This window comes from Cryptomeria japonica, chromosome 8, assembly GCF_030272615.1.
Source record: "Cryptomeria japonica chromosome 8, Sugi_1.0, whole genome shotgun sequence".
In the NCBI taxonomy this organism is placed as follows: Eukaryota; Viridiplantae; Streptophyta; class Pinopsida; order Cupressales; family Cupressaceae; genus Cryptomeria; species Cryptomeria japonica.
The window spans coordinates 184275097-184302128 of NC_081412.1; the positions used below are offsets into that span (position 1 = coordinate 184275097).

At 37.0% G+C, this 27032-nt stretch overlaps 1 protein-coding gene across 3 annotated transcripts in view; it reads right to left on the reverse strand.

Moving 5' to 3' along the window:
* The window catches only part of LOC131048354 (callose synthase 3), a 218098-nt gene that overhangs the window by 105122 nt on the left and 85944 nt on the right, over nucleotides 1-27032 (reverse strand). For all 3 annotated transcript variants that reach the window (XM_057982289.2, XM_057982286.2, XM_057982287.2), the window contains exons 14-15: nucleotides 22376-22498; nucleotides 22156-22273 (exon numbers count right to left, since the gene is read on the reverse strand). In XM_057982289.2, coding sequence (XP_057838272.1) covers nucleotides 22156-22273; nucleotides 22376-22498 — 241 coding nt within the window. The remainder of the gene's footprint in view (nucleotides 1-22155; nucleotides 22274-22375; nucleotides 22499-27032) is intronic.

Here is a 27032-nt window from a genome sequence, read left to right on the forward strand (position 1 = left end):
AGTTTTGATCCCATTTATTAAGGGATGCATTAAATTAAGGGAAACAAACCAAGTAATTACGATACCCTATATTAAGGGAATAGGAATGTGAGTTAGTTAACTAGCCATCAACCTAGTTAATAAGGGAAATAATATTATTCATGGGAAGTTTGTAATAGGTTAATGACACGCTAAATATAAGGGAAGACCTAGTCAATAGACATATGGTATTTAGAGATAGAGTTCTATTTGTTTAGGTAAGTGGTGAGTTTGATTAATCATCATATTTAAGAGGATGATTCGTAGTATCATTTGATAGACTGTTACGTGTCAACCATAGAGATAGTAATTAGCGACATAGTCATAGTGGTGGCAAAAAGCTTGAGAGTTGTGGCAACTTTGAGAGCTTAATTGTAGCCTTAGGTCTCTCATGTTTTTGTATAAATAGATGAGCATCCTTGGAGGATGGTATTCATTTTCCATTCGATTCCATTTCATTAGTCTCATTTTGTCATTTTGCTTAGTGCTCATATTTTCATTGTTGAGAAGGAAATACTTCAACTATTGTGAGGGAATAGGATAGATGCTATTATCAAGGGCTTGGGAATTTCTATGTTAGTGGATATGTTTTGAAGCTAGCATCATTGGAGGAAGGAATCAGTATTGCATGGTAGCTATAATCCAGGTATGAAGGAATCTACCCTCTCTTTTATATTGATATGTTATATAAAGATTATGATGTTACATAGGCTCAATTGAAGCTATGATAGGAATTGCATTACTTGGAGTACACGTATTCTCGAGTGTTGGAAAATGTAATCTTATGAATAGATTCATGTATGTGATTGATTAAATTTTTTATTAAAGCAATGATTGGAATTGAGATACTTATAGGATATGTATTCTTGAGTTGATAGAAAACTCGATAATCCTTATGATTAGATTTACATATATGTATGTAATGGCTAACATAGATCTATGCTAATATATGTATCTAGGAATGATTGATTTGGTTAAATCCTAGGGTTAGGTTAATCTGTGGATGGGAATAAACCTAGATATTCATTCTACTATTTAACCTTATGGGAAAGATGTGGGAATAGATGATCAATTTACCAAATAGAGCAATGAAGTGGGTGGACATAAGACTCTCACTCGAAGTACTGGGTGTTGAATTCTTTGACCAAAGTAGTGTAGGTTGCCACTGTCAACACTGTCAGTTCGTTGTGATCCAGGTTTACATACTAGGCAGGGAACGTCATACATGTAGGTAGTAACCAATGTCTGATAGCTCCAGTTATGTAGGACACAACACTATGCTCAGAAGGCTATATTATATTGTGAGGTTACCAAACCAAACTCTTCGTCGAAGGGTCAGGCCGCTTCAGTTAGAAGAGGCACGGGGGACTGCTAAGTCTTGCTTGGGTGGAAAAGTGCTTGAGTGATGCTCTTCCTCGTGCAGTTGGCAGTCGATATTTGAGGATGTGTGCCAGGAAGGACATCTGGACCATTATGTATTACTTATTTACTCTTTAAGCTCAGTAGAAGCTTTATTTGTATTCAAATATTTATAAAGCAAATGGAAGTTAGAAAAGGATAATGTAAATGCATTTATATTTTTATGAATATGACATTGTATATGTTTCATGATGAACGAAAATGAAAAGAGATTTATTTCAATTATGTATCTTGAATTGAAAAGGAAAAGAGAATTTTTATTATTTGTATTTTGGCAATGCATTTCTTTCACTTGTGGGTTAAAACTTGGTAAAATGAAAGCGTAAACGACAGCATCGTTACATCAACACCCTACAATGTTGTTAAAGAAATACATATCAAGAGCATTTAAATTTTCAGTTATTTTAAATTTGTTTCAGAAATCCTACTATGGTTGTAGACTGCAGTAATTGTATAATAAATAAATAGTGCTTGTCGGCAGGTGATAACCTTCACATAACTTATCAATCAAATCTCAAAATAACTCTTAAGTTGTAACAGATAAGTTCTATGCTACATTACAAAATCAAATTAACTTGTTTCTACTATATTTTTATCCAATCCAAAATGCAAAAGCAATAGAGATAAGAATAAAGATATATGATTCAAAACTTAATTTATTGCATTCCTAATATCCCCACTTTGAAATAGAATTTAATAATAAAAGATAATAATATCCCCACTTTGAAATAGAATTTTATAATAAATGATAATAATAAAATTAAAATATAAAATGATATAATTAAATATGATTAATAAAAAATTAATTAAGTTAATGAAAAGTCAAAAGACATGAAAGGAAAAGTTGCGACTCCCTCAACAATGATAAATAAAAGGGAGAAGAAAACCTCATTTGAGAGGGGGAATAATTTGGTGATGAGAAGTGCAGATTTGATTTAAATAATAAGTGCAGATCTGATTATGAAAGGTTGTGTCCCTTTCAAATGGTAGAAATAATGAAGAGTTACACTCTTTCAAAGGGTGCTAATGGTGAAAGGGTATGTCTCTTGCCAAAGGGCATACATGATGAAGAGGTGTGACCTCTCCCTCAAATTGAGAGATATAAAGGGAAGGAATCAAAAGCATCTAGTGACATCACCATTGATAAGATCAGATCAGAATTGTTATCAAGTTACAGGAAGTAACATTTGTGTTCTTTATGGTATGCCTCCCAATCTGCAGGCGACATCTACAGTGCGAACTCCAACCGCAGGCTACAATCTGCGTACAGGTAAGAGGGGTTAAGAAATCTTAAGGTATAGATGTGTGTGGACGTGTGTGCCACACACACACATATGCATTTTTATGAATACATATATCTCTAATGATTACTTATATGAATGTAGCAATAAAGATAGGAATCTATGTAGAATATGTATGTATATTTAGGATCATTAGAAAGATTAAAGAATATGTAAATGAAGACGTAAATTATGGAATGGAAAACAGTAATGAATTATAAAATGTAATATTAATGTGATTATATGATGAAGGTTATAGGGAAGAAATTCCCTTAGCCTAATGGAGGGATTATGATAATCCCTGGAGGGCAGTATATACTGAATATCTATATGCATATATATGGCTTGGTTGACTAAGTTCATCCAAGAAGAGACGGATCTGGCCGGTCCCCTCTGAGGACTTGGATGATGGGATGCATCATCCAAGGCAAGGAATTGACATAGGGTCTTCCTTGGATCGCTTGGGTGTAAGAGGTTACACCCAAGACAGGAATCGAATTAACCTTCGATTTCCTGGAGGGCTTGGATGTAAGAAATTACATTCAAGACAGGAGTCGAATTAACCTTCGATTTCTTGGAGGGTTTGGATGTAAGAAATTACATTCAAGACAGGAGTCGAATTAACCTTCGATTTCCTAGAGGGCTTGGATGTAAGAAATTACATTCAAGATAGGAGTCAAATTCACCTTCGACTTCCTGGAGGGCTTGGAACCAAGATGGGTTCCAAGAAGGCGAGCTTCACGGCCGCCTAAGGACATACTTTCGTATGGCAATCGTATCCTTTTTATTAGATAAAAGTTGTGATTATGTTAAGTAAGTATTTTAAAGTTAGATTGCAATTTAGATTACTTCTATATATATATATATATATATATATATATATATATATATATATATATATATATATATATATATATATTTGTTTGTTGTATTCTAACAATCAATTTTGCAGGTTAATGATCTCTAACTAGTAGGGACATTACAGTTATTTCTACCATTTGAAAGGGACACAACCTTTCATAATCAGATCTGCACTTATTATTTAAATCAAATCTGCACTTCTCATCACCAAATTATCTCCCCTCTCAAATGAGGTTTTCTTCTCCCTTTTATATATCATTGTTGAGGGAGTCACAACTTTTCCTTTCATGTCTTTTGACTTTTCATTAACTTAATTAATTTTTTATTAATCATATTTAATTATATCATTTTATATTTTAATTTTATTATTATCATTTATTATTAAATTCTATTTCAAAGTGGGGATATTATTATCATTTATTATTAAATTATATTTCAAAGTGCGGATATTATTATCATTTATTATTAAATTCTATTTCAAAGTGGGGATATTACATTGCTTCCCGGAATTCAAGGATGAGTTTTCTCAACTTCGAACTGTCATTGTTGCCATGCTCCTGCTGCATATCCTGAGAAGTCATGCGAGGTCATGCATATATTTTCCTTCTTTGAGTCGTGTCCGCTATAGAAGTCTTGTATATAGCTTAGAGTAGGTTTTTTCTTCAGGTTTTTTCTTTTGCATTTTTTAGTTTAGTTTGTTGAGCCAGGTGTCAATTTGCCTTGAATCAATTGACTCAAGATTCTTTGGTGACTCGAGTAGCTTAGTTTGCTTTAGACTCAATTGTTTTGCTTAGTTTAGGTGTCCCAAGTGGGAGCCTTCATTTGTGAGATAGGCATTTGTGTTGTTTTCTCACATGTTGGATTTTGGATCTCATGTTTAATCTATTTCCTAGAATCCAAGGTTGTTCCTCCCCGTCTTTATCACTTGGTTAGGACTTCTACTTGATGGAAGAGATCACTTATTGTGTCTGGACACCGACATCTTTAGATTATTTTATTTTTACACACTTAATCTATTGCTCTAAGTCATTGTGGTTTCTTACGTCAAGTCGTGACTAGTGAAAAATCTAAAATCCTACTTCAGCACCACTGTGATTCCCAAACCCAAGTGAGCTTCATTGCTTAAGAGCCAAATTGAAAGTGTGGAAAATATGAAAAGAAAAGAAAGCAATATCACGAGAAAGATTAGAGAAAAGAAATGAAAATCAAATATCAAAGTATTTGGCTTTGCAAACATGCAAGTAACTCCATTGAGGCTATGAATGCCCGACTGCCAATGGAGCAATATTTGTGAGATTACAGCGATAACCTCATCAAGGCTATAGATGCTCACCGGCAGCGAGGCTTTATCCAGAGTGCTTATGAAGTTTGGATAACTACGTAGCTATTCATGACAAATCCTAGTAGTCACATTGTTCTTGTGAGCTAGAATGAATACATTTGCACACACATGCTTAATCAAAGACTAGATGCCTTGATCCAATTCATGATACTTCTTCCTCTTTGGGTATGTTTCCTAGTCTCTTGATAGGTTGAGTTGAATTTTTAGGAGGTTCTAAGTGTGGATTGAGTCTTTGTCTTTGAAATGTTCAGGAACATTTTTTCGAGGTGGCGCTAGGTGTTGTGACGTTTTAACACATCGCCCCATTGCACATGGGGATCCCCACTGTTTTGCTCTCTAGGTTAGTTGTGAACTCTTTAGCTATTAACCTTGGAAGAGCTGTGGTATCTTAGGTGGCCGGGAGGTAATCAAGTCAAGTCTCTCAATTTATGATGAAGTGAGGTCAATTACTTCTAAAGGCTTAGAAAATGGACAATTCATGATGATCATTCCATTTGATCATCATCATTAACTAGCTGAATCAGAGATGAAGTGCTAAAATTTGGCTAAAGCAAATTGTTTTAGAGAGGTAAAAGCTTGGGAGAAAGGATAGCCTAGAGTCTGAGTAATCATGAAGGGGCTTAAGACAAAATGATTAAGTTAGCAAAGTTTACATCTTGAGGTCACTTCCAGTTACCACCCAAAAGTGCAACCTAACACTACGAGTTGAGCCCCATGTAGTGCCACATGTTACCTGCTCCTTCCTTGAATGAAATAGGTTCAATGCACTTGGACATGTTAACATGGCATTATCCGACTGGTTGAGAATGATTAAGGGCCACATCAACATGCATATCTCTTGATACTCAGCATTATCACCTTGCCTGATTGATTGTGATGGTTCATATTCCCAAATTGCATCATCTTGATCATGTTTCTAACTTTGCTTAACTCTTCTAAAACTATCACAATGTCCTTGATCATGTTTCATTCTCATGTTTGGGAATTCACCTTGTGATGTCCAAGATACACTTGAACTTTCCTTTGATCTCCTTTGTAGTTCTTGACTTTATGTTGCAATCATCTTATGTATGAGCATCTTATCGTCTTCTTGAAATGTGGGATATGTCTTTGATGTCCTCATCTTCACTTTGATTTTGAAAATCCTTGATTTCCTTGTTGGTGTAGAGACTAATCTCACACGTTGTAGAGTCCTTATGTTGATGAATTGTGAATCTTGACTTCCTCATGGTGTTGAGCCTTCACTTCACCTTGTTCAAAAAAATGAACTGGTAAAAAAACTTCACTAATTGAGGAAAAAGTTACAATATATGGAGGTTACAAAAATACTGTAGACATTAATTATAACACCTACATCTATCTACCTAATACTGTAGACACATTAATTACAATATTGACCATTAACATTATATAGAATTATTATTCTAATACCATCCCTTAATGGTCAATCTATCAGAAACACCAAGTTGCCCCCTGAATTTTACAAATTTATCTGGGCTCAGAAACTTGGTGCTAATATTTCCACTCTGATCCATTGTCAAAACAAACTGCAACTGAACTAATCCGTCTTCTACCAGCTTGTGGATGTAATGACAATGAAGTACGACATGCTTGGTACGTTCATGGAAGACTGGATTTTTGGCCAATTTGAGCACCCCTTGATTATTAGTATACAAGGGAGAAGGACCTGCTTGCGGTGTCTACATGTCAGAAAGCATCCTTCGGAGCCAAACTGCCTCGCATGCAGCCTTGACTATTCCCCAATATTCAACTTCGGTCAAGGAAAGAGCCATGGCCTATTGCTTCTTTCTGCTCCAAGTGACGGAACTAGTACCCAGAAGTGGATTTTCTATCATCCACTGATCCTTCCCAATCTGAGTCAGTATAACCAATCAGCTTTGGATCATTGCACCTGCTATATAGAATGCCATAGTCGAAAGTGCCTTTCACATATCACAGTACTCGCTTCCCTGCAATCCAATGATCAGTTTTTGGGGCTGTCATGAAGCGAGAGATATAGCTGACAACAAAACTGATGTCAAGTCTAGTGGCTGTAAGGTAGATGAGGCTGCCTACTAGTTGCCTGAATTTGGTTTTGCCTATTGCACGTGAATCAAACTTGGTTGATAACTTCAGCCCTTTCTCCATAGGTGTGGAAGCAGGTTTACAACCTTGCATTCGAAATTTGTCAAGCAAACTGCGGGCATACTTGGACAGTGAAATAAAGATACTGTCACCAGTCAACCACACTTTGACACCTAAGCAATAATGGAGAAGCCCCAGATTTGTCATGTCAAAATCTAGGCACAAGTCCTATTTGATGGCTATAATCAAATGTGCTGAATTACCAGTAATGATCAAGTCATCCACGTAGACAACAAGAAAAAGGATATCATCATCGGAGAGTTTGACATACAGATTAGTGTCAGAGCGACTATGCTGGAAACCATGTTCAACTAAATACTGATCAATCTTAACGTACCAAGCTCGAGGGGCTTGCTTCAAGCTATAAAGGGCTTTTACTAATGTGCAAACTTGATGCTCCTTACTAGGAACCTTGAAGCCAGGAGGTTGAGTCATATAAACTTCTTCTTGCAACTCACCATTGAGGAATGCACTCTTAACATCCATCTGGTGAAGTTTCCATCCAAACTGAGCTACAATGGCGAGAAGAAGACGAATTGTGTTCATCTTGGCAATAGGAGAAAAAGTCTCCTCGTAGTCAATGCCCTCCCGCTATGTAAAACCCTGAGCAACCAATCTAGCCTTGTACTTATCCAAAGTACCATCTGCAAGATACTTGACTTTGTCGACCCATTTACAACTCATAGGTTTCTTCCCAGGAGGCAAATCAGAAAGAACCCAGGAGTTATTCTTCAAAAGACTATGGTATTCTGTCTCCATAGCCTTTTCCCACTTAGGAATGCCTTTAGCCTCGGAATATCTCTGGGGCTCATGGATGTTGTCGAAGCCACTGAAATAAAAAAAACGCGACGCGCTTTTTTTTAATATCGTGCAAGAGTAGAAAACCCTAGATCGAACGCCAGAAAAAATCGTGATATTTGCAATAAGGTATTCGCGATTCATACCGAAAAGAGGCGCAGATCGTGTTAAAAATGTGAAAAATGAAAAGCACGGGACAGAGAATCACGACAGGGAATAACACGAAAAATCCCGTTAAAAAACAATCATGGGTTGACAGAAAACAAACACGGGTAGCTCATAAAAACCCTCGAACAAACCCACGAAAACAGACAACACCTAGGAAGAACAAAAACCCTAGACGGGTTTTAGGAAAATTTCAAAAAAATTAGTGGCCATGGAATTTTTCAAAAAAAATTCCTAACCAATGGCTCTAATACCATGTTCAGAAAAATGAACTGGTAAAAAACCTTCATTAACTGAGGAAAAAGTTACAATATATGGACGTTACAAAAATACTGTAGACATTAATTATAATACCTACATCTATCTACCTAATATTGTAGACACAATAATTACAATATTGACCATTAACATTATATAGAATTATTATTCTGACACACCTTTCACCCTTGCATCAAACCTAAAAGAGTAAACGTTATGAATCAAGAAGAATGTGATAATAAAATAAAACTTAGTCATAAATACTCTTAATTCATGAAGGAGAATAACATCAATCACTTCATCAATCAAGTTTTCAAAACCCCTTTAAACCTGGGAAATGAATATCTTCTGGAAATGATGATGTTGATCAAACCGTGAACAAGATTCACTAAAAATTAAGATGCCCTAGCTGGAAAATTTGCCTTCAATCAAGTCTACTGATTAACTTCCCTAAGGTCTGCTCCCTTTACCATTTTTCTTACATCAAATTAATATGATGTTCAAATGAAGGATTTAATCCTCCTCTTATAGCCTTCTTGGACCTTGAATTTGCAATAACCTGATTAGACCGACCTAGTCATTTGTTTGTTTGAAATTAAATTTATAGCAATTACATTAGGGTCAACTATGCTTTAATAATTATTTGTTTTGCCTTTTTCTAATGTTTGAATTTCCCTCCAAGAGGGCCAACTTCGACCTCCACCTCCATCTCCTTGACCAGATTTGAGGGGGCCTTAAGGACAAATGATAAGCGCATCTTAGGTCCCTATAAAGACAATGCTGAGCAGATTTTCGAGTTGCTTTGGACTAACGCAAGTCCGCCATATCATGTTTTCATCATTTGAAATGTTATAAAGCATGGTGGAAGCGCACTTCAGTCAGCACATCTCTCATTGCATGTAAGGTTAATTGCCCTGCTCTACGTTTTAGGACCGATTTGTACATCTTCGGAATTTTTTCGTTCTGCCCTTTAGGGCACATTTTCATGCTAGGTAGGGACTGCTTACAAGGCACATTTCAATGGTGGAGGAGGACAAGTGAAGGGTTAATCCAAGGTGTGCTTAAGGACTAATGAAGGCATTGTTCTTAGGTGGGCAAGGACACAATGCAAGGTGGTAGGAGGGTCGGGAACTATGAAGAGCGGTTTTGTAGGGGTGATAAGGACTAGATGAAGGGCCCAAATTTGGGGTGGTGAAGGACTAAGGACCAAGGTGAGTAGGCTTCCAAGCCTCACAAGGATAAAGGAAGGGCGTGAATCCACCTCTGTCAAGGACAAATATAAGAGCACATTTGCCATGTGTAGAAGAAAATTACCTTAGATGGAGTGCATTTCCACACTGGACAAAGAATTATGAGCACTAATTCACATTGACCTAGGAAATATGAACACTAATTCAAATTAGACAAGGAAAAATGTTGTCTTGAAAGGAAATTTTGTTGGTTTACAAGGAAAAATTGATGTTTCAAAAGGAAGACCTTGAGTGCAAATTCCTCTTGCAAAGGAAAACTTGCTATCTTACTGTTATCACAAAAGCTCGCACCCTTGCTGAGCTATCAACTCAGCAACCTTGTGAAACATGGAAACAACCCCGAAGTGTGGGACCTTGCACAAGGGGGTTGAATCTCTCGAGAAGGTCGGCTTCCTTCTCAATCCGGGTGTAGGTGTTGAACCTACTCAACACTTTAAAACTAATTCCTAAGCCTATCCTAACAACTTGCAAAGGTAACAGGAAGAGAGAATGCCTGAAATAGGAGGTGATGCACCAAGAAGAGATTGTTCGTCTCCCCACCGAGATGACACAAAGAACTAACTGAAACACCAAAGAGATGCACAAACTTCAATTGCATGAGTGACTCCAATGCATGTATGGAGGTTAGAATTCGTTGAGTGTCAAGAGGGGAGAAGGATTCCCACGAGTCACACTCAAAAAACGAGTTAACACAGCATATATGGAGAGAAATCCACAAGACATACACCTATGATGAAGGTAAGAAAACATACACAGCATACATAGGTTGAAAGAAAGCAAGAATGGCAATTTTCAATTAATTATAAGGCCAATAGCCAAACTTACAGTTGCATAAATGCAAGATAAATACAAGAGAAGTGGGAGAGCATGGAATAGCTCAAGCCAGCAGGGAGAGAATCCTTTACAATGAGGCTTAACAGCCTTTATATGGAAAAAAAGGTTACAAGGGTGACCATTACCCCTGCATGTCAGTCTGGAAGTGCAAGGAAGTGCATGCACTTGACTTGTACATGCAAGCAACCTAGCCATACCCACAAAGGGCAATCCTAAGAAGCTGGATTGACTAACCTTCCAAAGTCAGACATGACATAAGTCACCAAGCATGGCCCCATACCTCCCTTGATGGAAATCCTACCAAAAACATTTAATGCACCCTTGTGGCTCCACAAAAGAAAGTGCACAAGTCACCAAAACTGTCGGAGCATTAAAAGCCTTGAGTGTTGATCACGTCATCCGGAAGTGTTGCCAGTCGGAAGGAAGTTCGGGGATCTCGGAAGCTCGGACTCCTGAAGTGAAGAAGACAAGGGAAGGACTTCAAAACCTCGAGGTTCTGGGATAGGAGAAAGGAGAGCAGGAAGGAACTTCGGAAACTCGGGATTCTGGAGTTCCACAAAACTTCAAAAGGCTAAGGAAAGAACTTCGGAACTTCAGGGTTCCGGAGTTCCGGGAAAGAGAGAGGAAGAGAAGGAAAGGAACTTCGGAACCTCAGGGTTCGGGAGTTCCAGAGGAATTAGAGAGAAAAGGCAAAGAGGGAAGGAACTTCGAAACCTCGAGATTCTGGAGTTCCAGAGAGAAGAAGGGGAAACAAGGAAGAGACCCTTGGAACCTCGGGGTTCCGGAGTTCTGAAGAAAAGAAGGAAGAAAGGCTAGGAGGGAACTTCGGAACCTTGGGGTTCTGGAGTTCCGGGGAAGGCAAGGGAAGGGAACTTTGACACCTCGGGGATCCGGAATTCCGGGGAACTGTGCAAAGGAACTTCGGAACCTTGGGACTCCGGAGTTCCGGGAAAGGGGAGAAAAAAAAAAGGAACTTCGAAACCTCGAGGTTCCGGAGTTCTGGGGAGAAGAAGAAAAAGGGAAAGAAGGAGAGGAACCTTGAAAGCTCAAGGTTCCGAAGTTTTGGGGAGAAGAAAGAGATAGCAAGGGAAGGAGCTTCGGAACCTCAGGGTTTCAGAGTTCGAGAGAAGGCAAGGAGAAGGAACCTTGGAACCTTGGCATTCCGGAGTTCCAGAGAGAAGAAACAAGAGAGGCCAAGGGAGGAACTTCCTCCGGACAAGGCAACACTTCACACTTCATGATTCCTCTACTTTTCTCCTTAATCAACTGGGGCAGCACTGGTCCATGGAACATATCTCTAAACGGTTCTCAATGATGGACCAAGGGTGTCATAAAATGACAACACTTACCAAGACTTGGAAGGAATTTCAAAGAAATGTTGCATTGGAGAAGGAGTTTAAATGTCAATAAAATGGGATCACTTCACTTTCCTTTCAATTTTCATAGTATCACACTTGTATTTTCCTTGTTTCACTTTTCCTAATGACATTCATCAACAACATTTAGACGACCTTGACAACATTGACCACTCTCTTGCTTTAACAACTCTTCATCTTGTAGATTTCCTCATCTCTAATTATATTTCCTAACATTTTTAAGATCACCCTCCTAAAGATCCTGGACTTAGACTTCTAATCAGTGATTACCTTTGGGAAAGACAGACTCACACTTACACCAAGGATTGAACAATGCATTCTCATCCAAATTGACAAGATATCACCTTCCAATTCAGAACTTGGAGACAAAATTAACTACCAAGCTATCAAAACTAAGCAAAAACACCTATGCTAACAAGCAAAATGAGGGGGCATCCCCACTTGCAGTGGAGCAATGTGTGAAAATATCACAGCAGGATCCATTGTTCACTTATGATGAGTTAGTTGATTTGAAAGGGAGGTAGCTAAATGGGAAGCGGAAGTTGCAACATATACGGAGGCAGAAGGTGAGGTTGGTTAGCAATTAAAGGCAAATTTCTCATGCACAACTTAATCGTATCACTATGAATGAGGCACCTATTCAAGCTCCTATTGAAGATATTGCAACTGTACCATCTACTTCAACAACACCCACACAATGACAACAAATTTTTTTGAGCTTTAATCTTTAAAAAATTATGATTTATAATTTTCATTGAAACAGAAACATGAAATTCATGTCTTGAAAGGTTGGACTCTTTTTCTGGTCTATGATATGTATTAAACTCAAATTCTGACATATATATGATGGAAATCAGTATCATGCTCTACTAATTCAGTCTATGTGGTTTTTAAGATTATTTTAAAATCTTTTCAAATGTTTGATAAACTAATCAAGTTGTTGTAGAGTTTTTCCCTAAGTTTTTGCCAAGTCTAGAGTTGTTAAAAAAATTGAGCCTACCAAAGTCTTGCAAAGGCTGAGTTTTCCAATTATGGTCTTAAGAACTTCCTCGATCACAATAGAAAAAGGTAAGTTGCAAGCTTACAATTCTGACATTGATTATGTCAAAGGAAAGAAGAATGTTGTGACCGATGCGTTGTCAAGGTCACATTTGAGTTCCATGATGGGGATAACTACTAATTGGAAGGAGCAAATCTTTGTTGAGTACGCAAAAAATCAATTTGCCGCTAATCTTTTGGAAGGTTCATTGCAAGATGATAAGTGCAAAGTGGTGAATGAGTTGATTCTTTACAAGGAAAATCCTTAGACATGATCAAGGAGAGTGGGTCGCCCAATGTATGGTCTTGGATAAATCTCCAACCAAAGGCCAAATCATTCAAAATGATATACAACCCATCCTTAAGAGACACAAAAAAGTCTTCGAAGACATTCCTCCTAGTTTACCCCAAAAAAGGGGATTTGAACATTCCATTGAACTAGAACAAGGAGCAAAATCAGTCATTACCACTCCTTACCGCCATCCCCACAAATTCAAAGAAGAAATTGAAAAAACCATAAAAGAATTATTAGAAATGGGACACATCCAGACAAGCAGCAGCCCGTTCGCTTCATCGGTAGTATTGGTCAAGAAGAAAGATGGGACGATGAGAATGTGCATAGATTACCGGGCCCTGAATAAAAAGACTATAAAGAACAGATACCCTATCCCAAGAATTGACGAACTAATGGATGAACTCCACGGAGCAAAATACTTCTCTAAAATTGATCTAAGGTCGAGATATCATCAGATTAGAATGAGAGAGGAGGCTATACCCAAAACAGCATTCAGATGTCACTATGGACATTTCGAGTTTTTGGTTCTACCATTTGGCCTCACTAACGCCCTGGCCACCTTTCAGTCATGCATGAATCATACATTCAGGCAACAATTACGGAAATCCCTTCTAATATTCTTCGATGATATACTCATTTACAGCAAGACATGGGAAGAACATCTCCTGCACATTGAAGAGGTATTTAATATTCTTGAATCTGAATCCTTATATGCTAAAGCCTCCAAGTGCGAATTTGGGATGAGGGAAATCATCTACCTAGGACACAAAATTAGTGAGGCGGGAGTAAGTGTGGATGAGGAAAAAATCAAGGCCATCAAGGAATGCACTTGGACATTCCTTGATCATTGAGGCTCCCGTGTCAACTAATGAATTCTTTATAGATCATCAGTATATATATATATAGTGTGGATGAGGAAAAAATCAAGGCCATCAAGGAATGCACTTGGACATTCCTTGATCATTGAGGCTCCCGTGTCAACTAATGAATTCTTTATAGATCATCAGTATACATACATACATACATACATATATATATATATATATATATATATATATATATATATATATATATATATATATATATATATATATATATATATATATATATATATATATATGTATATATATATACTAATGATCTATATGCATATATGAATGGCTTGGTTGACAAGTTCATCCAAGAAGAGACGGATCTAGCTGGTCCCCTCTAATGGACTTGGGTGATGAGGTACATCACCCAAGGCAAGGAATTGACTTATGGTCTACCTTGGATGGCTTGGGTGTAAGAAATTACACTCAAGACAGGGATCGAATTAACCTTCAATTTCCTGGATGGCTTGGGTGTAAGAAATTACACCCAAGACAGGAATCAAATTAAAACCTTGGTTCCTGGATGGCTTGGATGTAAGAAATTACATCCAAGACAGGAATCAAATTCACCTTCGTTTTCCTAGATGGCTTGGAACCAAGAGGGGTTCCAAGAAGGCGAGCCTCACAGCTGCCTAAAGACATACTTTGTATGGCATTCGTATCCTTTTTATAGATAAGAATTGTGATTAGTGTTAATTAAGTAATCTTAAATTAATTTGCAAGTTGATTTAGTAACAAATTGATGTATATGTTGTATTCTAACAATTTGTTTTGCGGGACAGTGATCCCTAACTAGTAGGGACATTACAAAAGATCACTGAGCAAGCGAAAGAAAGGATTTGGGAAGTATAAAGCTAAATTACCATTCTAAATGTTTTAATTGCATTAGACAAGGTAATTTTGATTCAAAGTGGCTATAGGATAAGAGTTAAAGTAGCAAGGATGAAGAGGATCACTACACAAAGAAAGGAAAAAGATATCAACAAAAGAAGGTCTACAAAAAAAGTCAATATGAAACGAAGAAGAATTTTTGTAAGTACAAAAAGGATCTTTATTCAAGAAAAGATAATAGATCATCGGAGGAAATCGACCAAGAAATTTCAAACAATGATATAGAAGAAATACTCTTCATGGCATTAGAAGCAAAGAATGAGAGAGACTAAGAGAAAGAAGAAAAAGATTTGAAGTGTGCAGCGAAGAGAAAGCGGAAGCAGACCTTGAGGAAGAAATCCCTTATGCCTATAGAGAGATTGAGAAACTTAAGAAAATAAATTCAAGATTAGGATTACGAATTCAAGAGGACAATGAATCCAAAGAAAAATTAACAAAATGTCTTGAAGAAATAGGAAAATTGATTATAGATCTAAAAGTTCAAATAGAAGAAGCAAAAAGGTTTGAAGAGGAGATTAGAAACCAATTGAAGACAAAAGAGGAAAATTGTGAATAGCTGGAATTTGAGCTTGTTTCCCTAAGAAAGGAATTGGAGAGGACAATGGCTCAATTAAACAGAAACTTGAAGAAAGAGAATAGTTCTGAAATTTTGAACGACGTCATTAAATTTCAAAAGCCCTCGTTCGATAAGAGTGGTATTGGCTGTTAAGAAGGACAAAGTACTAAATCATCAAATAAATCAAGTGAAGAAAGGAAGTATGTTGATGTCCTTAAAAGTCCCATCAAATATGAAATCAGCAAAATGAAGGAGAACCATAAGAAAAGCATACCTTCAGAAGCTAAAAATGACATTGTCAGGAAGCCCTTTTCATCAAGGCAAACTCATACGCCCAAGCTCCACCATTCCTTCTTTGGTTATTGTTATTCATGGAATCAGTTTGGTCATAAGATAAGAGATTGTACAGCACATCTGAGATATAATTATGGTTATCACAAAAAGCGAAGTTCTTATAGGTGGGCAAATAGGAATTATAACTCATTTGTTTCGTTAGTAGATTATAATGTCATATGCTACAAATGCAACAACTATGGGCATAAAGCAAGATTTTGCAAAAGTTGCCTCATAAAACCTAAACAAAGCAAGAAAAGGAGAATATCATGGCCAAACAAAAGGGAAGATCTACAAGAGTTTGGAAAAGGAAAGAAGAACAAGATAATCAAAAGAAGGATAAATCTAAGCTTGTGGAAACTGCACTTCATTAATGAGAAGCATGAATTTGAGGGAACCAATAATTGTACTATCTTTCAACTCCATTGAGAAGACAATTCAAAAATAGATCAGTTGATGCATGAAGGTAATGAGCATCCCATTCCCATTAATTTTAGAAAGGAGAATGATGCTATTGATCTCAACAAGAAAGACTACAAAAAGAGGGAGATTCTTTGTGAGAGTATCAGACACCCATTTTCCATTGATGTCAAAGGAGGAGAGTTAGAAAAAGGACCAATAGAAAAAAGGGGAGCATTATGTTCATGCTACATTCATAGATGATTTGATTGCAGCATTGACATCAATGACAAAGGGGGAGATTGTTGAAAATATTGTCATTGATGTCAAAGGGGCATGGATGAGTTTATCATTGATGTCAAGAAAAAATTGGTTGTCCAAGATTGTTGTCATTAATATCAAAGAAAAATTATATCAAAGAAACTCATTGTCAAATCATTTCCAAGGTATGAAGGTCACCATTAGTCGCTATCCATGTATGTTCATGCCAAGAAGGAAGTCGTATAAATTTGCAATGTATTTGTACCCAAGGACAGATTTCATCTTAAGAAAGGATAAAGTTTGAAGCTATATTTATTTAATGTTAAAGAGGACCGACCCCCTTGACATGAGCACCTATCTTGGACATGCAAATAAAATAAATAAAATATTAATTATTGCTTCATATGGAACTAATGGTCAAGGAACTAGCGCATATCGACAAGAAGGAACATGAACCCCAGCGAGCAAACACTAAGGAAAGTTGAAGATCATCCAGCATCATTGCCTAGACTAGAAATGGTTCATAAGACACAATTGATGTACGGGCATCGGCATCCATAGGCAATCTTTCGTCACCCAAAAACAATTGCATCTTTTCTTTTCAGTTTTTCTTTAGTTTTGGTGTGTTTGTTGCTTGGTAGCTTCATGTCAACTTGTTTTCTCGAGGCCTGCTACAAGAAGGCTTCAAGTTTTAAATGGATTTCAAGCTTGTGGTGATGATTTCAAATACCTACTATAAATATTATTGTGTATTAATGTTTGATTAGATAAATGATATTATTGTTTTATGCAATATATTTGATATGTTTAAAAATCTATCCATTATTAGATTCTAAAAAAGGGCACTCTCGTCCCTTTTTTAAATCTTCACACCAATTAAATTAGTTTGCCTCATGGGACTTCTATTGCTTTCAGCAATATAGTATACATGAAGAAAACGTTTCTATAATTATGGCAGAGTTTTGCACTTGACCATTGATTTTGGAGGTCATTCTTTTTTACTTCCTTCTCTATCTTGGTGGCAGAAAAAAATTTTCTTGCGTGGAATGAGTTTTCTTGTTTTCTTAGAAGAATTTAGTTATTCTCAGACATCAAGGTGACGTTTCATATTTTCCTTCATTGCACTTTCATTTCTAAGGGGTGTTCATTTCTCAAGGTACATGTTGCTTCTAGTCTAACTAGAGATGAGATCTGGAACATTTTCTTACGGTTACCTATTGGGCCATGGTTTTCCTTGCAAAATTTTATTCTCTTTCTTTATTTGGCCATTGTAGGCCACTCCCTTGTCTAGTGTCCCTTCTTGATTGCTTCTTATGCAATTAATCTATAATTGGCCACATGGTTTTCTCTACCTTATGGTGGTCGATTCAATTTCCTATTGGAGCTATGGTTACCACTCTTGGTCACACATTGGTTTTCTTTGTTGCTAGCAGCACGAGTTCAACTATTTCTTCGCCAAATAAAAAATACTTATTTTTGTTTGAGAAGAAACAACCCCAATCAAGTGGGGGACACTCACAATGTTAGCAAGCTCTATGGGAGGAGAGAAGAGATAAGGCTCTCTCAGAGAGAGAAAACCTTTGTAAAAAGATAAGTAGAACTTTGATGGACAGAGTTCGAACGAATGGAGACCCCTAAACATGAAGAGCGATTGTAATGGGAAGAAGGAGGTTGTGAGAAGTGTAATAATCAGATTGTAGCTTAGTTATAGGCAATTATTGCAAGTAACCGTTGCCCTTTGCATTTTTGCTTGCAAGTATTGTGCTACACAAGATTGATAGAAATTATTGTAGCATTACTATTTTTCTGACGTGTGGGTTGCTAGATTGTTTTGTCTTTCAATAAGCTCCTGATCTACACTGTCTCAACAACATTTATTATAGGTCTTACAATTAGGTTACCAACTTAAGTGGGCTTGATCTTGTTGAAAACTCCATGGTGAAACGCATTTGACTTAAAGCAATACTAGGGAAAGTGACCTACGAATTCTCATGGCTTCACCCCTATTACCATCACTTAGATGCAATGAATGCAAAGTGGACCATTCATGCTTGAGAGAGATGGATTCTTGTGATCCACTAAGCATGGAAATATGGATCAATGAGTTTGCCTCAAAAACTACACAACTAAATCCTGATAAAAACATCACATAATTTAATAGGCTACATAAAACACCACTTACCTGATAAACAAAGTTGAATCAATAGTTAATACTATCATAAGCCCTTACTGCTTGAGTAAGATGGATTCATGCAAATAGAATCACTATTCTATGTTTACACTATATGAATTTTGTTATCACGGGGAAGGACCAATTTATAACAAAAAGCAAGAACTGAGATCCATTGTGGGAAATAGGGACTCAAGGAGTGTCATAACCCCTCCTTGGACATTGGATTAAATAAATACAATAATTAAAACATTTATTAATTAACATTTAATAATATTGGAAAATCGTCTCATTTATGAGACTTCACGATTTTCCTCTAATATATAATTATTAATGTTTATTATTATTTGTTATGATTATTATTTATTATTATTGTTATATATGATTATTATTTATTATTATTTATATAATAACTACCAAACAATTATAATGCAATAAGGCAGCGGTCATAATCATTAATGATATTAATTAAGATTAATAAATTAGTAATTCGAATAAAGCAAGACTAAATTAATATTATATGGTCGACTTATAATATTGATGGTCAACTTCATCAAAATATTAATATAGTAGTGATAATAGAGGTGGCAAACAAATAAGGAAAAAGAGTCTAAATTTCATTGATAACCAAATACGTAAAGACCAATATTTTCCACTGACGACCTTAGCAGATCTAGATTAATATTTGACACATAATGTATTGAAAGTTCATTAATGGAAGTAAGCAGCGATCTCAAAAAGAATATTTCAACGATAATGACTAAGAATGGCAAATGAACAATTGTGGTTTGCTTCTAGTGATATTATGAGATCCAAATTCTCAATATATGATGGCATCTTGCATTTCGTAAGACATTGTGATGTTCCCATTCAAATCCATATTTCATTCATGAAGGTTACCTCTATCAATTACGTCATTAATACAATCAATCAATTGTTACAGTATTAACATGGAGCATTCCTATTAACAATCATGAGAACCAGTATAATGATACTCTAACCAAAGGAATAATGACAACAGTAATCCAATCAGCATATTGAACCAGTAAAACATTCCGTAACCTTCGATCACCAAAGCACAAGAGGATCGGTTTATGAAGGAGTCAACCACTCAATCAAAATACCAAACAAGTCATGAATTCGTCAATCTGATATATCATGAAGATTGTTAATGCATGCGTCAATATAGACATTGAGTAAGTGCAACCACGAACAGCAATACAGAAGTTTTCAAGCTTATCGAGTTACGATGAGCAAGTATTAAATCTTCATTGTCACCACCCAAAAGAGTATATCAAATAATGTTGTCACCAAATCATTGTCCACTAAGGGATGTGATTATCAAGAGCATCGATACTAATCATTAAAGACCACAAATAACCCAATCGATATCATTTATCTAATCCTCATTCACTAATAACAAGAAATGATTCGATTAACATTTGGGAAGGGCCATGAGTAAGGAAGGGATATGTCCATTCCAGGTGAAGAGATGCCACCGCTCCACGTTATGCGTATTTAATAAAGGGACCATACTCAATCAGAGGTGAGGGAGTGGAATTCAAAAGGGGATCGAATTCAGTTTATCATTAAAATCATTGTCCAATCAGTTCTAGAGATTCAAGGGAATTCATAGCAGATTGCCAAGAAGACCATTACCCATTGTAGACCATAGACACACGAAATTAAGGATTGACAAACAGAGATAGCATTCTCCACGAACAAAGGGATTATAATCAGGCATAGTGACCAGACTAAGGCATAAGCATAAGACCGCATAATCTTAAGGCCGTTATTCAGAAACAGTGTCCATGGTGCATGCTTACAAGGAGACATAACAAATAAAGTGATTGGGGAGAACTCAGAAAACATATATTAATTCAGCAGCATTTATAATTATCTTGTGATGTGGAAGCAGATTATAAAGGAAGAAATACCATGTGGGGATCTTTGGTCTGACAGATATCAGAATTAAAGAAAAAGGACTTCAATAGAAATTCAGATTTATTAGTATTAGAATACACTTGCCAAAGTGCTTTGTTGGCCCCACACAATAATTATAATAAAAGAATCTCCAAACAGCATTTGCAGCAATTAGAAGAGGTTTTGAAGGTTTCACAATTTTTGTGTTTTTAGCAGCAGCTCCACTAAATGGAATGGGACCCACTTGTAATACTTTGAAAAATTACTTGTGTTTTTTACCCATTCTCCACTACTTGTGAGATACCAATCAAATAAAAGCTGTAGTAAATCATGATCAATTGAAGTGTCAACACATGATTTAGAGAGAGTTATATGAAGATTATGGCATGGTATATATAAGGGAGACATATCAAGTACATTCATTAATTTAAGAAGAGGGAGAAAAATACATAAAAGGATAAGTAGGGGAAATTGGAGAAAGACACTTGAAGACTTTTATTTCTTGTTTTCAGATTTGAATCTCTCTAGTAGAGCATAAGTTTATGATATAGGAGCACCCCTCCCAAGTATATAAATGGAGAAAGCTATCAAGATAAGTTCTATCTTCTGATTTATTCATAGAAATTTAAGTTAAAAATTATAGTGAAATGTCCTCAGATTTGATAATATTTAATTTATAAATGTTTTATAATTCTCACTATAAGTTGAAATTGTTGTCTCAGGACTGAATTAGGGAAAATCACAAGGAGGGACATTACAAGGAGCTAATAGCATTGAGTAGACTTTCCTAGGAACTAAAAATGTGATGCCACTCAAAAATATGATGCTTCAGTTGCACTTTCTATTGATAGACTGCAAATCTGAAATTCTATTATAATCATAGTTGAACAAAATTCATACACAGCTTTATCCAAAAGCTGTCAACCATAATCATAGTTACCAAAAGGCAAGTACCAATGAGAGATGGGCACCAGTACTAGTATATTATCTGGTGATTATTTTTCACCAATTACTATGATCTCATTTTGGGTTAAATAGATATCTCTTATCATTCCAGAATGACCTCTTATCGTAATTCATTTAGAATGCATATGTTAGTGATGTTTTGCAGTATTTGTTCTTTGATAAGGAAAACCTATCAGAGAAAGAAAAAAGTCAATACCATCATGGGAAACATCAACTCGAGGAGAAGAAAACTTTGTGTTGACTTCCGTAAGAAGTTAAGAACTTGAAAATAAGGTTCCACAGCTGCACATTCTAGTGATAGACAAGAAATTCCATTGCAATCCTTATATTGAAATGGAATAACCCATGAAGCCATTTTAGGAAGGCAGCTCAGCATCAGAAAAATTCACAAGGAATTTCTCTAATTACTATGTTCTCATCGTGGCTTAAATAAATGTCTCTTACTCTAATAAAACGATTTTTTTATGGTTCCACTTTCTCTAATTACTATGTTCTCATTGTGGCTTAAATAAATGTCTCTTACTCTAGTAAAAAGATTTTTTCATGGTTCCACTGGAATGCATATGTTGGTGATGTTTATGGAAAGGACATACAAGACCATCCATAAGAACTGAAAAATATTAAAGCACTAGAATTACCTTTCAATTCAACGATTTCCATTCAAAATCATTTGATCATTTACTGCACGAAAATAAGGGTTTGTACCTTGTAAAAACTTTAGTATTGCAGCTGTAATAAAAACACTTAAAATCTTCTTGAAAGTTTCCCCTTTAAATATTTCTCTTGGTTGACCCGAACCACTACAAGCAAGAATTATCATGGCCTGAATATCCATATGCAAAAAACGCATTAATTGTTAGTCAACAAAAAATAAGAGCCTGCATTGATATGATGCGTTGCTTTGAAAAAGAAAAGTACCATGTACCTGCAAGGATAAAATATAAAAGGTCCACATTCGATCAAAGCTTCTAAAAAGGTGCCAAAATGAACGAATTTCAACAAAATTTGTCTTTCCCAGCCATCCTTTTGTATCATTCGCTAAAACACTCTGCAACATGCAAAATACTCAAAGTTAAAAGAAAAACAAGAACCACAGACTCCAATTATCGTTCTGTCCCAAGATCCTCATTTCACTTCAAGAAATTGTGATCTACGAAGAGTTTCTTTCTATGGGCATTTATAGGCAGAATTGTCTTCATCTTCATTCTGAGTGTTCACTTTTACAAAAAGAGTTTGCAGTGAACTATAGACATTTTAACCAAAACCTCTTAATATTTATTTTCATTATTATTGAGAAATGCATGCATGTTTTCTAGCAAATAAGACATTTTTTATAGAATACATTGCTTGTTTTCCTCAAAGAGCCAACTTCAGTATAACACTGTCAATTCTGACAGATGCTTGAAATCCCAAGAATTTCAATGTCATACAGTGGCTCTGATACGATTCAAGAATCTGAGAGTTCAAGAGTTCCAAAAGAGTCCAAGGTACAGATTTGAGAAGAGCACAAGTTTCAAAATGTGTGCCAATTTCAAGATTGGTTTTTATAAAAGCTGAAGAAACTGTCCAAGGGGTTGAGCTTAGTTGGTTAAAGCATTGAGTTCTCAATGTGGAGACCCAAGTTCAACTCCCATGAGGGACACCTTTGTGTAGAATTCTAAGTTGTGACTCTTGGTCTTCCATTGGTTTAAAGTGGATTTCTAAGTTGTAACCCTTGGTCTTCCTATTGTTGTTTCTAGTTTGGTGCTCGAAAGGAGCTAATATTTGTAAGTTTGCTCGAAAGGAGCTGGTATTTGTAATAAGTTTGTAATGTGGATGCTTGAATGAGCAAAAAATGAGCTTTGTGATTCTATGATACTTAATACAAAAAAAGCTGAAGAAACTCAATCTCAAAAACAGGTACAAACTTTGAAAACTAAAAGGAAAACTGATATAATCAGCCAACCGCATGATTAGTCTGGCAGCCAAATAGGCACTGAAGCTGGCCGTAAGTTACATCAGGAGGCTAACATGATAAATTCAATAAGACACCACACAACAGAATGGTGGACTTCGGAAATCAGATTAACATTAGTAGAGCATCGGTGGATGTTACAAATTGACAAGTGTTTAGCAAGGGTGACATCAGCATAAGCTCAAGGCAAAAATTAGCAATTAATATCAACAGGTGTGACATTAGCATTGCCTTGCTTGCCAATTTCAAGGTTTCCAATCTCAATTTATCTATTACCAACCCCATTGGTTTTTCAATCTCGATTTATATAGTTTCAGCCCTATAAGTTTTCCAATCTTGATCTATCTAGTTTCAGCTCCGTAAGTTTTCTCTGTTCAACAATCTTTCTCAGATCTTGATTTATCTAGTTTCACCTCCATAAGTTTTCTCTGTTCAACAATCTTTCTCAGTTTACGATTATTTTAGCAGTATATATTTTTTATCAAGTCTGTGCAGTTGTTGTTACCACTGAGTTGAAGGTTATTCCAGAGAAGGAGTTTCACCTGTTCCAACATTCAATGATAGAATTCAATAGGAATGCAACTATAGTATGTGAAATTCAAGATTTGTAAGAGCTGATGAACAAAAGTGGCAATCAATGGTAGACAACCCATGGATTACAGTATCAAGAACTCTAACAGGCTGTTACTAGAAGAATGTGTATGATAGAAGTTAGAACCATTTTCAAATTCGGAGTGGAAGCTCCCTGAGATCTAACATAACATAAACCTAGGCTAAATTAACCCTAGACACCAAACTATCACACCTGACATTTCAGCACAACAATGTCCTATCTTAACAACAATGTTTCATATTTATTATTTCGATCAGCAATATTTCCTAGAATGTTTACAGCACTATTGAGGCCAATATAAATTGATCACAGAACTAATAAATATTAACGATGCTGATGAACACCATACTGATCAATAATGATACAGATAACAATAATGAATAGTAACAAAATGCTTCTAATAAGTGCTCACATGAAGATTGCTAAATACAAAAGGATAGTTATGTCAAAAGACGCTAATGATGACAACAATTGCAACCAATATGGCATTTTATTAACAGCTGATATATAACAATGAAAATTTCCAGACAGTTAACTCAATAATACAACTATGTTCGCAAATGTGGTAACAACAACAATATTCTTTGATAGGTATATGTGACAGCAAGTCAACGAAAGCACTAACATTTGTCATGCTAAAAAAATGACAAATCAAAGCATTGCATATATTGACAGTTTTGTCTAGTAATGACTGAGCCCACAAATCATCAATAATAATGACAAGTCAAAGGATAGCAATAGCATTCGTGATGCTATAATAATAATAAGTCAAAAGCTAGCATAGAAATCAACAGTTTTGTCGAGCGACGACCATGCTCACAAATCATAAAAAATAAGCAGAGTTTGCTATTATCAAAGCCAAAAGTGATAATCACTAACCACAATAACAACATTAATGTTCCCTATTTACAAGGTTTCCAAACCTGATTAACCTGATTATAACCACTTTTCAAACAACAACAGAAAAAATTGTTGTCGTCCCCTGCAAACAGACCTAACTGTTGTTCAATTATGGCAGCTTGAAATCTTAACAGATACATAGTTCAAGGTGGACAACCTGTTTAAAAATGTTCCTGAGAAAAAGTATCAAAAAATCACATGGCTGATGCTCATATGGAAAAGGAAAAACCTAATTTATTGCACTATTACCAGCAATATATCACGAATAATATTGTGATATCATGGTGAAACTTTCAGTTATAATTGTGATCAGCAACATTTTAAAAATCTTGTGATATTTTCAAGAAAATATTAGGAAAATGCTGAGAAAAGATATATCAGAATATTGTGGTAATTTACAGATATATCCTCCTATGGTCACTTCCACCTCTTATCATGATCTTTAACCCATCTTTTCTTCTATTTAGCTGCTCTGACTGGTTAAGATTCTTTTTTTTCGTCATTTTGTCATTTGAAGATTGGCTTTGTTTACCTCACTGGGTAAACAGGAAGAATACAGAAACTGAATAGTAATGCACAATGCAAATACAAGAGAAGTACCAGAATAAGCTTGCCATTAATGTCAAAGGATGTTCATATTATAATCTGTCGTCCATATTACATGTCCTCCAACATCCGGAGGTGGTACAATATATGACTACCGAAGGGGTGCGACACAACCGTCGCGACTCCAACTACCTACCCGTCGGCTAACTAACTATCAATAATTAACATTACTAAACTATACACTTTTTCCCGATAACATCATCCCCCCCAAAAAAAGAAGTCGTCTCCGACGGCTAACAACAAAATGGAGACAATGTAATATAGATATACAACCAAGATAAAGTCAAGGAGGGCGCTGAGGAAGCGTCCCTAAAGTCGAAGGGTGAGATGCGGGTGTGTGTGCCGCCAGGCGGGCGCGGAGCTCATAGACCTGCTGGGTGCGTGCTGCCACATCCCGCTCTGCCACCAACACCTTCTCTAAGGTCGTCTTCACCATAAGCGCAGCCTCCAGTAGCTCCTTCTCCTTGGTATCGGCGGACTCTGTCATGCGAACCAACTGAGCCTGAGCAACATCTAACTCCTGTTGGACGAGACTCCGCGCACTCTGCTCCTCCGAAAGACGGGTGTCCACCGCAACCTTCTCTGCGCGGGCTGTCTCAAGCTGTGCTACCAACTCTGATCTCTCGGCTGCCCACGAGGCTTGTTGTCTGGCCATGTCCTGCTCTAACTCAACTCGAGCAGCCTCGCGAACCGCAGACTCATGTTGCGTCTGGCGTAAGGCATAGTAGGCCTCCCTGTAAACCTGCTCAATCTCCCGGACGAGAGTCGTCACCCTACTCTCCACGACGGGCTGAGGCACGCTCCAAGCCTCCAACATCGCATCCGTCTGGATAACTGGCCACCCTCGTGCCTCAAAACATGAAGTGAAAGCTACGGGACAGCCGTCTCGCATAAACTGGAGGACCTGCTCTAATCCATCCACAACCTGCTGCAGAGCTCGTGTCTGAGCCGCGGCCACCACTCGCCGACCCTCGTCACCATATCTGCCAAGTAAACCTCAATATCCTCCCCATCCAGCCCCGATGTAGGTACAAGAAGCCCACGTGGTAACTCAAAAGTCTCCTCAACCACACCTGCTACATCCTGCTGGCACAATGGTGTCTCCCCCGCCCCCTCAAGTGTAGCAATCGCCTGCTCTGGGCCAGTAGGAACACCCTCTCCAGTGACCTGTCCCTCTGCTGGTGCCTGCATCTCCGTCGAGGAATCCTCCAGATCCACCACCTCAGTGGGAGGCTCTCACCGAGGTGAGAGTACAGCTGCTCCTACGGGTGGCATCACTGTCATCTGGAATCTCCGGGTCAACCAACTCCCCATAGCCACCACGGATGGAGCTGCACTCAACACCTCCGACCCTCTCTCCCCTTCGGAAATATGTCCTGCGATGGGCTCCTCCAACAAGGAGGCAGCAACGGTCACCACTGCGTCGGATCCCACAACGTCCAGTCGCACCTGAGGCTCTGTCTCAACCATCTCCCCTGCCACGCCTCCCTGCGGTGGACCACACAACTC